The sequence below is a fragment of the Anas platyrhynchos genome, chromosome 18 (genome assembly GCF_047663525.1).
Source record: "Anas platyrhynchos isolate ZD024472 breed Pekin duck chromosome 18, IASCAAS_PekinDuck_T2T, whole genome shotgun sequence".
Taxonomy (NCBI): domain Eukaryota; kingdom Metazoa; phylum Chordata; class Aves; order Anseriformes; family Anatidae; genus Anas; species Anas platyrhynchos.
The window spans coordinates 14276835-14289055 of NC_092604.1; the positions used below are offsets into that span (position 1 = coordinate 14276835).

At 38.6% G+C, this 12221-nt stretch overlaps 2 protein-coding genes across 5 annotated transcripts in view; both read left to right on the top strand.

Moving 5' to 3' along the window:
* The first annotated feature begins 256 nt into the window (after window positions 1-256).
* ZBTB34 (zinc finger and BTB domain containing 34) lies at window positions 257-11984 on the top strand. 2 transcript variants are annotated; one of them, XM_027470956.3, is made up of 3 exons: window positions 257-394; window positions 4421-4542; window positions 5766-11984. In XM_027470956.3, exons 2-3 carry the CDS (start codon window positions 4502-4504, stop codon window positions 7285-7287), a joined length of 1563 nt encoding a protein of 520 aa, XP_027326757.1. In that variant the 5' UTR covers window positions 257-394; window positions 4421-4501; the 3' UTR covers window positions 7288-11984. The 2 variants fall into 2 exon arrangements, with proteins under 2 accessions (XP_027326757.1, XP_021131051.1); XM_021275376.4 differs by lacking the exon at window positions 257-394 and adding an exon at window positions 449-1143.
* Window positions 285-12221, top strand: part of RALGPS1 (Ral GEF with PH domain and SH3 binding motif 1) — a 146308-nt gene continuing 134371 nt past the window's right edge. For all 3 annotated transcript variants that reach the window (XM_072025506.1, XM_072025504.1, XM_072025505.1), the window contains exon 1: window positions 285-394. The gene's annotated coding sequence lies outside the window, so the exon portion shown is untranslated. The remainder of the gene's footprint in view (window positions 395-12221) is intronic.

A 12221-nucleotide genomic window follows, 5' to 3' on the forward strand; every position in this document is an offset into this window, starting at 1 on the left:
CTGCTACGTCTCGGAACGCGTGCTCCGAGGCAGGATTTCGGAGGCCCGTTCCCGCTGCTGTCCGCAGGTTGCAGCTGCAGCTTAAACTCCTTCATTTCCTCGTGCGGCAGCTTTACGGCGAGGGAGACGCCGAGGTCCGCGGGCGCGCCGCGGCGCCGGGCCCAGCAGCGCAGGGAGGCGCCGAGACGGGGCCCGGCCCCGCCCCACCCGCGCCCCCCGGCGGCCTCGGGAGGGCTCCGCGCCCGCTGCCGGCGCGCGTCACCAGGAAGCGGAAGCGCCGCCAGCGGAATCGTTTCCGGGTGCGAAGAGCTGCGGGAGCGGGCGGGAAGCGGCGGTGGGAGCGGGCAGGGGACGGGCCGGGCACCCGCCATGCGAGACACCCCGACAGTCCCAGGTGAGCCGCGGGCGGGCCGGCCGCCGCAGGGGGGCGTCGGGCCGGGTCGGGGCGGCTCGGCGTAGGGGGTCCCGGCGCCCTGACAGGCCCCGCAGGGGCGGCGGCCCGGCGGGGCGGGCGGCCCTGGCGCCGCGAGGGGCTCGGCTCGGGCCTCGGCTCGGGCATGTGCCGCGGGAACCGTCTCGGCCCTGCGGCCGCGCGGCTCCCGGGCGCGAGCCGAGGCGAGCCGAACCCAGCGGCGAGCCGCCCGGGAGCCGCGGCGACGTCTTTGCTGCTGGCGCGGCCGATCCCGGCTCCGTCGGGGTCGCTCCGCTTTCAGCCTGGTCTCGCCGACAGCTGCCCTCGCGTACCGTGAGTCTGTGGCTCTGGCGTGAGTTTGGTTTGCGAGCGGAGAGGCAGGACGCGCGTGTCTTAGCCTTTCGTTAGTGTGAAGGTGGTAGGGTGCAACTGGCGCGGTCGGCTTGGCTGGCTGAAGTGCTTTGAGGCCCCAGTACGTTTCAGTGTTGTCCCCAGAAGTTGGTGGACCTTTCAGTTGTTGCTGTTCTGTTTGAGGAACTGGAAGTTCTAGATAAGACTTAGTCTTCGTGAAGGCCCTTCAAATGCTGTGCAGGTGCACAGGGCATACGCAATTAGTTTTATTTAAAAATAAGTCAGTGGTGAAGGTACACTTGGAATAAATCTGAACTGCCTCATAAAAGCTGATGTGGGAGTTCCCAGTCACCGGCGGGAAAAAAATGGAAGTGGTTTAGGTATGTACATGTTATGGAATTATTATGATAATACATAATTTCTTATTATAATAGCAGAATGAAAGCTTGCTCTCCCCTCCCACTTATTAAAGGCCTTGCTATGTTCTCAGTTGTTTCCCTGATGAGTGACTTCTCTAAACACGTATCTCAAAGTTGTCAGAAATTTAGGAAATAAAATATGTGGGGTATAAATATTCAGGATTAAATAAACAGTACTTTGATGCTTGCATATTATGAAGTTGGTGCACAGAAGAAAACTGACCACTACTTGTAAGGTCTAACAACTTTAAAGCATATGTGTCATAAATGTGCCTTTATTTCACTTAATTGACGCAATACTTCTGCTGATCTTGGCTATCTGTGTTTTGCCTTCTAACCTGAGAAATTAGAAAGCCTTCATCAAATTTCTTGTACACATATGTATGAAAACTTTAACCTTCTTGAATAAGTGGCTCAAACAGATTAACAGAAGACCTAGTTATAGACAGGTGCCCAGAGGTGGACTCTAAATTTATAGCACGTTAACCTAACATGGAACTATCCAACAACAGGGTTTGAAAACCTAAAGCAAGACAAAATGCATTACTTCGTAACAATGAGGTTCCCTAACATTACTGTGAGTTGTCTTGGCTCTCACCAGTCCCCCAAATGCTAAGGCTTGTGTAATACACATTTTCATTCTGTAGTGGTCTGGTGTAGTGGATTGACTCCGTATGTGCTGAAATGTCATGGAAGGTATTGGGCATAACTTCTGACTACTTATTAAATTTTATTCTTCTCTGCTAATTCTCTAAATATTTGTTATGTGAGTTAAAGTTGTTAATGTCCCGTTGTTTTAAGAAGCAAAGACTGGGTGGTTAAGTGTAGAGAGAATGTTTGTGATTTATTTTTCAGCTTTTGTTTTTATTTATAGCTTGTCGTGGATGTGTCCATAGCTAATTTGCCTCTTAGAGTACTTTTCTGCTTCAGTTTAATGTGAATTTCCTCACCTTAAAACAAAAGAGATTAGTAAGACGCTTCAACTTGGAAGAAATTGAGGATTTCTTCTTTGCCAGGCTCATCAGAAATACTTCAAGCATAAATCACATTGTCTTGAGAGAGCTACTGGCTTGCCAGTATTGGTGAATAATCAAGTACTATTATGGTACAGTACCCTGCTGAACAGTAATCTGCTTAACTCTACTGGAATTGGATTCTGGATCTGCAAGCTTTATTCTGCATGCAAACATAATAAAACCTTTTTGTGTGGGGGGAGTATATTTCAAACATGATTTTATAGATAATAATATTGGAGATTTATATGAATAACTAAGACCATTTTTCCTCTAATCATTATTCATCAGTAAAACATTGCCAGTGGTGCCTGCATCTATGACTTGTAATACCCAGATTTTTCCTCAGGTCTTATCTCCCCAAATCTGTGCAGGAAAGTTGGTGTGCCCTGGTACTAACCCTAGCAAAATTACTACAGTCCTGTTACGGTCCTGCTACTCGCTAACATAGTGTTCATTTTCAAATTCCTTCATCTAGAAATGTTTGAGAGTTTTGCCAAAAGTAAAACAAGGGTTCCCTTCTGTCAGAGGCTGCTGCTGTGTAAAATTCATGTTACTTTACACTTTCTACATAAGTTTTCAGGATCCCAGGAAGTATGTGTTTTCAGAGGAAGAAACTGACATTGCAACAAGAGCGTGCTGTAGATTCTTTGTTTTTAAGAACAGCGGGATGTCTGCTGCTTTTTGGGCTATACTTGATGTTCGCTTCCAAAGCGATACTGTATATTCCTATGTTTACTACACTGACAAGCAACTTCACGAACCTTTAAATCCATCATCCTTTCCCTTCCCTACCAGGATTTGTGCTGTTTATTCTTCTGAAAATGGTAATAGTAAAATTCTGTTTCCTAAGAGGAAGTTGAAATGGTTCTCAGAACAGGCTGTAGAATTGGTTATAGATATACATGCCCATGGATTTGGGAAGGAGTCCTTGGGGGGTCCCTTCCAACTTGGGAGATTCTATGATTCCATGGAGAGAGTTAGAATTTCTAACAGTTATGATGTGCAAGTACTGCCGAGTATCCCTTTTCTCTCAGGGACCCCGTCTTCCTGTCTCATGTTTTCCCTAGTATGTGTTTACTGTACCTTTGCAATGTGTGGCCATCTCCTAGGGGGTTTGAATTCATCTGGACATGCCAAGATGCTTTGATCAAAAGAATTAAATTGTGGGCTTGTTTTTTTTCCACAGTAAGACATAAAATGCCCATCATCTTTCTACTTAAGGGCTCCTATCCCTAGCCCGTACCTTCTGTCTGTACTAGTGCTTGTGGTGACTGTTGTTTTCCATTTCACTGCATAAAGAGCCCTTAGAGGAGTACAGGGCAAGGAGAAAAGGCCACTGGCTAAATATGACAAACTGTCTCTGTACATTCTAGACATGAAAAGAGGAATAACTTGTGATGGAATTTGGGTAAGGCTTGATCAGGATCTGGTTCCTGAGATCAGAGATCTGTAAAGATGTAGGAATGACAACTTATCACTGCTGGGGACTGGTCTTACAGTTTGTACATAGCCCTCAAAACCCTTCAAATAAGCAAAGAAAAGTCAGGAATGTTGCACCTGTGTATAGTGCATAAATCCCACAAATCAAAGGTAGTGACCTGTGTGGGGTTAGTAAAGAAACCTCATGCCCTGTCAAACAAAAGTTATGTTGACAAATATGTATCCTTATTGCCGAGAATGCAGTCTTCCCAATGGAGTGGATGCAAGCTAGGAACTTGGACAGTGGTTCTCTGTGCAGCATAGGGGGATGCTTAGAATACCAAGGTTAATCTTCCAGTTTAATTGCTCCGTCGTTCCCTTGAGGTTTGTTTGTTACGTTTGATTTCTGGTTTATGCTTGACTTGTTTCAGCTCACAAGCACTGAATCATTCTGTAGCTTTATTTGCTGACTGAAAGAACTGTCCTGCCAAAGCTATCTTTGTATGTATGGCTCTGATCATATCAATTTTGTTAACCATTTTAATCTTTATTTCCATCATCAGTCAAGTGAAGTACAATTTACTGAAGTTTTCTCGGTAATGCTAGTAGAGTCAGGAAGCTGGCTGTCTTGTTTCTCTGCTGAAAGGAACTTCCGTTTGTGAAGACAATGAACCTTAGTTTTAGGTGACAGCTCCAGTTCTTCCTTGTAAATCATTTGTCATATCCCTACCTGTTGATTTTGTTTTTTAGAGTGCCTAAATATTCATAATTTGATTTAAAACTGTTCATATGTCCTATTACAGCATGTAACATAAGACACAAATAGAAAAAACATCTGCTAGTATGTTGTGATACATTGGACATGCTTCCTGCATCAGAAGTCAATGGATGATGTTGAGATCTGTTTGTCCAATTGGAAAAGCAGGTACGATTGCTATATTATGACTTCTGCATTAATAAGAACAAGAATAACAATGAAAATATGAAGATTCTTGGGTACTTGATTACAGGCCTAGTCTTAGAAATATAAGATACAGTCTGCTACAGGTACCCTCGGGGGACAAGTGTGTATTTGCTTTTTATGATAATATAGGATTGTACCTTTCTTTAGATCTTATTTTGAAATGTATACATTTCTCTAAAGCTCTTGGAACATATTTTCACATTGTATCAAGAAAGTTTTAGTACTAATAGCTTTGGAGTTATGTTGAACTTAATTGGCAAATCATCTTAGTTAAGAAGTCAGTGCAATGTCAGATGAGCTTCAAAGCTGGGGTGGGTTAAGGGGGGGGACAGAAGGCAATAGATGAAAACCACAAAAAGAAACTCGAAAGAATTAAAGTCAGTGGTTGGCTCCCACACTTTTCCTTGAAGGAAATGCTACCTTGCATATTGACATGTTCATTGTTATCTCGAAACCTCTGGCACACTGGGTAAACAGTTCAGAATTGAGTCTACACTTTGATATTTCCTTCAATTAGGATTCCTTGTTTTTTGATGTAAATACTGAATGATTGATTTATTTCTTTAATAAGTATTGAGATTATTTTCTTAAATGGTAAACGTTTGTCTAAACAGAAATGCCATTGATGTCAAATTTATTTCAGAGTTGAATATACTACATATGTAGACCTAAAAAATAAATTTTAAAAATATTTTTTATGTTTGTGTTTGTATGCATATGCATACATGCACAGGCCTGTGGTTTTTCTTCATCACATTTTTCAAACTTCATGAAATACCTTTCAAAAATTATTCTTGGACAATTTAAACGTGCAGTTCCCTGCAAGTATCAGTGTAGTCTCTTAAGAACTTTTTTGACCTGCTTAATATTAGGATTCTGTTGGGAGGGTGAGGACTGCAAAGTTTCTTTTAGGTTAGACGTAGACTGTCCCAGGGACCCTGTGATGTGTTATAAGCAATTGAATTGTGAATGTTGCAGAGGGATAATTTGATAGCAATGCAAGAGATCAGTAGATCAAGACTCTACCTTTTCTTTTACATAAGTATTTATACCAACTGTTTTGTTGACGCTCACCTTAAACAGATCAATGTGGTAATTTAACTTCAACATGTGTAAGCATTTATTTTTGAAATGGAAAACTCTGTATTCATTCTCAGTTGTAAATCTTCTCACTTTTCTTTCAGATTCCATTTTACATCAGTAGAAATGGACAGCAGCAGTTTCATTCAGTTTGATGTGCCTGAGTACAGCAACACTGTTCTGAGCCAGTTAAACGAACTCCGCTTGCAAGGAAAGCTCTGTGACATAATTGTGCATATTCAGGGTCAGCCATTTCGAGCCCATAAAGCTGTCTTAGCTGCCAGTTCTCCATATTTCCGTGACCATTCAGCATTAAGCACCATGAGTGGCTTATCTATATCAGTTATTAAAAATCCTAATGTTTTTGAACAATTGCTTTCATTTTGTTACACTGGAAGGATGTCCTTACAACTGAAGGATGTTGTTAGTTTTCTAACTGCAGCTAGCTTTCTACAGATGCAGTGCGTCATTGATAAATGCACACAGATACTGGAGAGTATTCATTCAAAGATCAGTGTTGGTGATGTTGACTCTGTCACTGTTGGTGCTGAAGAAAATTCAGAAAATCGCAATGGAGTTAAAGATGGCAGCTATTTTGCCAACCCCATTGAAATATCTCCCCCCTACTGCTCTCAGGTGCGACAGTCAACAGCAAGCAGCGATCTTAGGATGGAAACTACTCCAGGCAAAACTCTGCGTAGTCGACTGCAAGAAGAAGGGCATTCAGATCGAGGAAGCAGCGGGAGTATTTCTGAATATGAGATTCAGATTGAAGGTGATCATGAGCAAGGAGACCTGATAGTAAGGGAGAGTCAGATTGCAGAGGTGAAAGTTAAAATGGAGAAGTCTGACAGGCCAAGTTGCTCTGATAGCTCTTCCCTTGGTGATGATGGATATCATACTGAAATGGTGGATGGAGAGCAAGTGGTAGCAGTAAACGTTGGCTCCTATGGGTCTGTCTTACAACACGTTTATTCATTTACCCATGCCTCATCACAGGCTGCAGGTGTGTCTGAAACTTTTGGAAGCCTGAGCAATTCAAGTCCCTCAAGGTCAATGCTGAGCTGTTTCAGAGGGGGTCGTGCACGCCAAAAACGGGTATCCGCTGGTCATTTACATAGTGATGTTCAGGGCTTGGTGCAAGGGGCTGACAGTGATTCTATGGTGAGTAACACAGGATATGAAAATAGTCCACGGGAAAGAAATACAAGAGGTCATTGGTACCCATACAATGAGAGGCTGATTTGTATTTACTGTGGGAAGTCTTTCAACCAGAAAGGGAGCCTCGATCGGCACATGCGATTGCACATGGGAATAACTCCTTTTGTGTGCAAATTTTGTGGAAAGAAATATACCCGCAAGGACCAACTTGAGTATCATATTCGCGGTCATACAGATGATAAGCCCTTTCGCTGTGAGGTCTGTGGAAAATGTTTTCCTTTCCAGGGTACACTAAACCAGCATTTGCGAAAGAATCACCCTGGAGTAACAGAAGTAAGAAACAGGGTAGAGTCTCCTGACAGAACAGAAGCTTTTGTGGAACAGAAAATAGATAATGATGCTTCGGTTTCTGAAGCTATGGATTCTAGTATGGAAATTCATGCAATGTCTAGCACATCTGATTAAAATATTACATTCTAAGTGCAACACAAACAAGCACATTAATAATGTATTTTTTAAATCTTTTATTCTTTTAGTAATCTTCATTACAAGTATAACAGCCTTTTAATTTTCCTGATCTTCTGGATATCAGTGTGAAATGGTTTCTGGAAAAGACTACAAAAGTATTATTTGCTTCTGTAGGAGGTTGGGCTGTTTTTTTGTTTGTTTGTTTTTCCACTTTTGAAGATGCTCAAAATATAAAAAACAGTGTGCTGGGGAATGGATGGGGAGAGTCTGCTAAGGTGTCCCTACTGGTTGATCTGGTAAGACACAAATTCCAATGGAGAAAGATATTAAAATAAGGTTGGCAGCTCTGCTGGATACACCTAGAAGCTGTCTCCCTTATTTTATTTCTTAAATCCTGTTGCTGATAAAGAGGGTTACACAGCAGTGGGGAGAGAATATTATATATTTGATTCCTTTCATGTGTTCCAATGAATTGTGCTTGTTTTTCCAACTGTTTTTGGTAGTTAGTCTGTTTATATATATAAATTTGCTTTATATATATATATGAAATGCTTTCACATTCACTTCAACCAGAATAGTGAAAGTAAAAGTATGTCAAGGTTTATACCACGTACCATTCTTTCAACTATTAGGTCTCCTCTCTGCCTAGGATTTAGGACTTCAGACTTTGGGAGGATGCTTTTGTTTTTGGATTGCTTTTCATCTTATTAAACTATTACTTTGTGTGTAAAAGTGAGCAAAGTGAATTACCTTGTTTTAATTGCTTTGCTTTATAACATTTGTAAACCAAATGCCATAAATCTATTAAATTATGGTTAAGTTGTTAAGGGGTTTTGTTAGTTGTCTAGAATGTAAACTGGACAACTTGTGGTGCTGACCTTTTTATATATATAGAGATAGATATATATCTATATATATATTAAAAAAAAAAAAAAGGAAAACTAATAGCAAACCCAGAAGTAGCATTGTGGTTTTAAATGTGTTTTTACTGGCTTCAGAATCTACCTTCATTTCGTACTGTAGAAGTATACCAGGTAACTAAATTTAACTTTATCACTCTTCACGGTTGGTTGATACTAGCCTGAGAGGTATCTTGTAGTTTGAACTACAGTGTTTCAAAGCAGTGTTCTAACAGGTCTCTTCACAGAGAACTGTTTTCAGGTGCACATTGACTTCCTACTTACAGCTCCAAGTGATGTGTCAGCACTTGGAATTTGTACTTTTTTGTATTAAAAAAAAAAAAAAACAAAAAACAAAACACAAATACTCTATGGGAACTTCAAGCAATATGTCTGTTATTTCATGTGCAAGTATTACAGAGTTGCTGTGGCTTCCCTGTTATCTCCAGTGGTTGTTTTCTATATAAAGGAACTACCAACAACTTTAAAAATACTCTAAATATTGTTGTTTCACCAAATGTTTTTTTTTACTATGGTGCTAACTTCATCATTTAGGTCAGTATAATATATTAAAATGTGAAACCTAATGGTAACAGTTAAGCAAAATAGAAAAAATAAATTTAAAAAAAAAAAAAAAAAACAAAAAAAAACAAGCAAATAGTTTCAGACCTCAAAAACATGAGCTGGCAAACACTACTGTGTAAATTCTACCTGATAAGCAAAATTAAATTAAATCACATGCATCTTTAAAATACATGCTTTATATAATTGGGCCTTATGCTTTATTTAGCAAATATTGAAAATCCATCTGTGAACATGTTGTCTGAGTCCTGGAATTTAGAAAATATAGTCTCATTTTTAAGTTACAGGAAAGCAAAAAGATAGGTTTGCTATCTTGTAATGCTTTTTGGGCTCCTGTGAAGTTGGGGCATATTTGTGTAGTAGCTTTATTGAATACACTAGTTCTTAATATTGTGACAGTCTGCAATAAGATTTTTATTAAATACCAACTTACAGTATAAACCCACCAGCTCCTCTGGAGCAGCTTCAGTTGAATTGAGTACATAATTTGCCTCTTTGTCCTAAAACTGCCTAAATAAAGAGGTGCAGGGAGGTGAGATGATGTTTCTCTCCTTGAACCTACAGAACTGTTATTTTCAGTAAGGGAAATTGTATGTCTGTTTCTATGGGAGGTAGTCTGTATGTTTACCCACTTAAAAACAGGTTGGTGTTTCTGATACTGTTTTTTCTCATGTTTGCTTTAAGTAATTAAGTTTTTAAAAAATGTGTTTTGACAAATTAAGTTTGAGACATGTAAAATCCAAGAAATGTACAGTTATTCTTAACCCTTTATCTTGGACCTGTGCTGTGGTGCCTTTGGTGTGACTTTTTTATGGAAGTGTGAGTTGAAGATAGCAGGATATGGGTACTAATTTTATATTTCTTGAATTTCTGTGTCACAATCTTAACATTATTTAAATCTTGTTCTTTGTATTTGTAAATTTATTGAACTGGTTTGAGTTTACCAAAGAGTGACTTATCCAAAATTGTCTCTGACAAAAGAAAAAAAAAAGAAAAATCACACAAAAACAACAACAAAAATTACTTTGATTGTACAGGTTCAGGTTCAGAACATTGTAACAGGACTGTTAAGGGGCAGGAAGTGATCACTTTTTCTACAAAACCATGATTCATCAGTTTGCAAGTTTTACTTGCTCCTATTCATGTTGATATGCCATTTACCTTTTCCACTGCTAGCAGTGTTAAGAATTATCAAGCCATAACACAGTACTGTAAAGTTCAGCAGTGCTTCAAAGGATACGTAAAACATCATTTACACTTTCAAAGTGTGTGACTCTGGTAGAAAGCGAACTTCAAACCTGGCAACAGCAAATAAATTGTGCCTTGTCGCATAGTGGTATGCCAGGTTTAACATTGTCATGACACATGAAGCATTATCTAACTGAAGTTCATTTCACAAGTCCACCAAAACAGAGTATGGTGTGTTATTTTAAGCAGATTATGGAAGTACTGTACAGCATCTTGTTTCTGTACAGTTTTAAGTTAGCACAGAATTGTTACACATTTCATTTACAATAAATGCAGAAGTCAATAAAATATGTGAAAAATATTTGACAGCAAAATAAATCATGAAATTATATAGGCTGGTTCATAATTGAGTCTCTTAATCTACCTTTTTATTATAGACAAATGTGAAAGCAGTGACAGTGTCCTTTTCTCTAGATGTTTAACCAATTATGACAAACTGTGAAAATAAAGGATTTTATATCTTTGCTAATGTTTGTGGTTTTAAACAGTTAGTTTACTTAATCAGTTATATTCCGTATTATTTTTAAACCTGTAAATACAATTAGAAAATAGCTTTGTAAATACAGTATATTAGCAGTTCAGTTTGGTCAATAATTCTTCAGGATTGGCTCTGCTTTTTTTAGTGTGAACTCTTTCAATAGCATAAAGGATACTGTCGATTTACTGTTCAGCAGAATATAATGTAGGCCTAAATTGATAGTTTTTAATGCAGTCTTCCCAAGCATAAATTAACATTTTATGCTGAAGCCTTTGGTTTACTCTTAGATAAAACAGTGAGGCCTCATAATATATTTAGTCTGAACTTTAGGAAGAACAGCAGGAATAAAATCAAGGGCTGGGAAAAGATTGAATGAGCTTTACCTTTAAAAATATCTTCTTTGACTTTTTGTATTAGTTGACTGTGATTCTTTTATTGACATTTTTCTAAACAGGTTTCAGATGAAACCATTGAAAGGGACTCAAATATGCAACACCTAATCTATTTTCCAAGGGAGTTTTACCCTTGAATGGTGCTTTTTGACTGGTCAGGGTTATTTATTAAATTTTATATTTGAAAGTATTTGGGGAATTGTGTAAATTCTTTATATGAATCTGTTTAGTTCATTAATTGTAAATTTCATAATACTCAGTGATTGAAACAGAAGTTTAGTAAAGTCATTCAAAATGTTCAAAGTTTATAATCTGTATTTTACATATCTTTTAACAAGTGCCAGAATAGTTGTATTTAATATTTTAGATTTAATGCTCCTTGCACATCCCTGTGGCAGCATTACGTTAGTTATGCAAGTTTACATTAAAAAACAAACAAACAAACAAAAAAAACAACCCTGGGACATGTTCCTGTATTTATTTCTTCAGGGGATGTGAAGCTAATTATCAGTAACTGAGCAGGTTTGCTTCTAGTTTACCTAAGTAACTCCTGCTATAGCAAATAAAACTAACTGCTGTCTCTCCAATTTACATATGCTATGAATGCAGCCTTTGGACTTGTATTGCAAGCCTCTGGTTGTATATCTGATTAGAGGTAGAGCTCTTGCACGATTTAAAGTGTGTGTTTCTGACTGAAAATTTGTATTTTTAAATAACTTTTATTTGTATGGTTGTTTATCATGATAAATATTTGAACAGTTTGAATGACTTGACGTGGTGTTATTATCTTGCAATATAAACCGGTAACCTCACAACTCCACACTTCATAACCATATGAAGTAAATGAAGCTAGCTAAGCTGATGCTGTAACAATTAACTTGCCATTAAGGATTATTTTGTAGCATGAATTTTAAAATATTTATTCAAATGATATTTTACTCTTGTATTCACTTTGTTTTTAGATTTGTGACATGAATATTTCAGTGCTGCTTTATTTTGTTCTGATGAATTTGTTTCTTGCTTGTAAATTGCTTTTTTTATGGTATAAAGTCAATGGGAATTGCTGTTTGTAAATTAAAATGCTTCTAGAGCAAACCTATGGTGTCAGTGTCTGCAATTAGATATTTAATTAGCAGTGGACTTCAGGAAAAGCAGCTACAAAACGTTGTGGTTTAATACTTATATACCTACTAGAAATCAAAAAGCATTTCTACTCTTTAAGTTTCTCTTTGTCACCAGCATCACGTTTAGTTCTGAACAAATGATCATTTCAGTATTGTGCTCCAAAATTGTCCAACTCTCAAAGCAGAACAAGAACAACAGGGGAAGAAA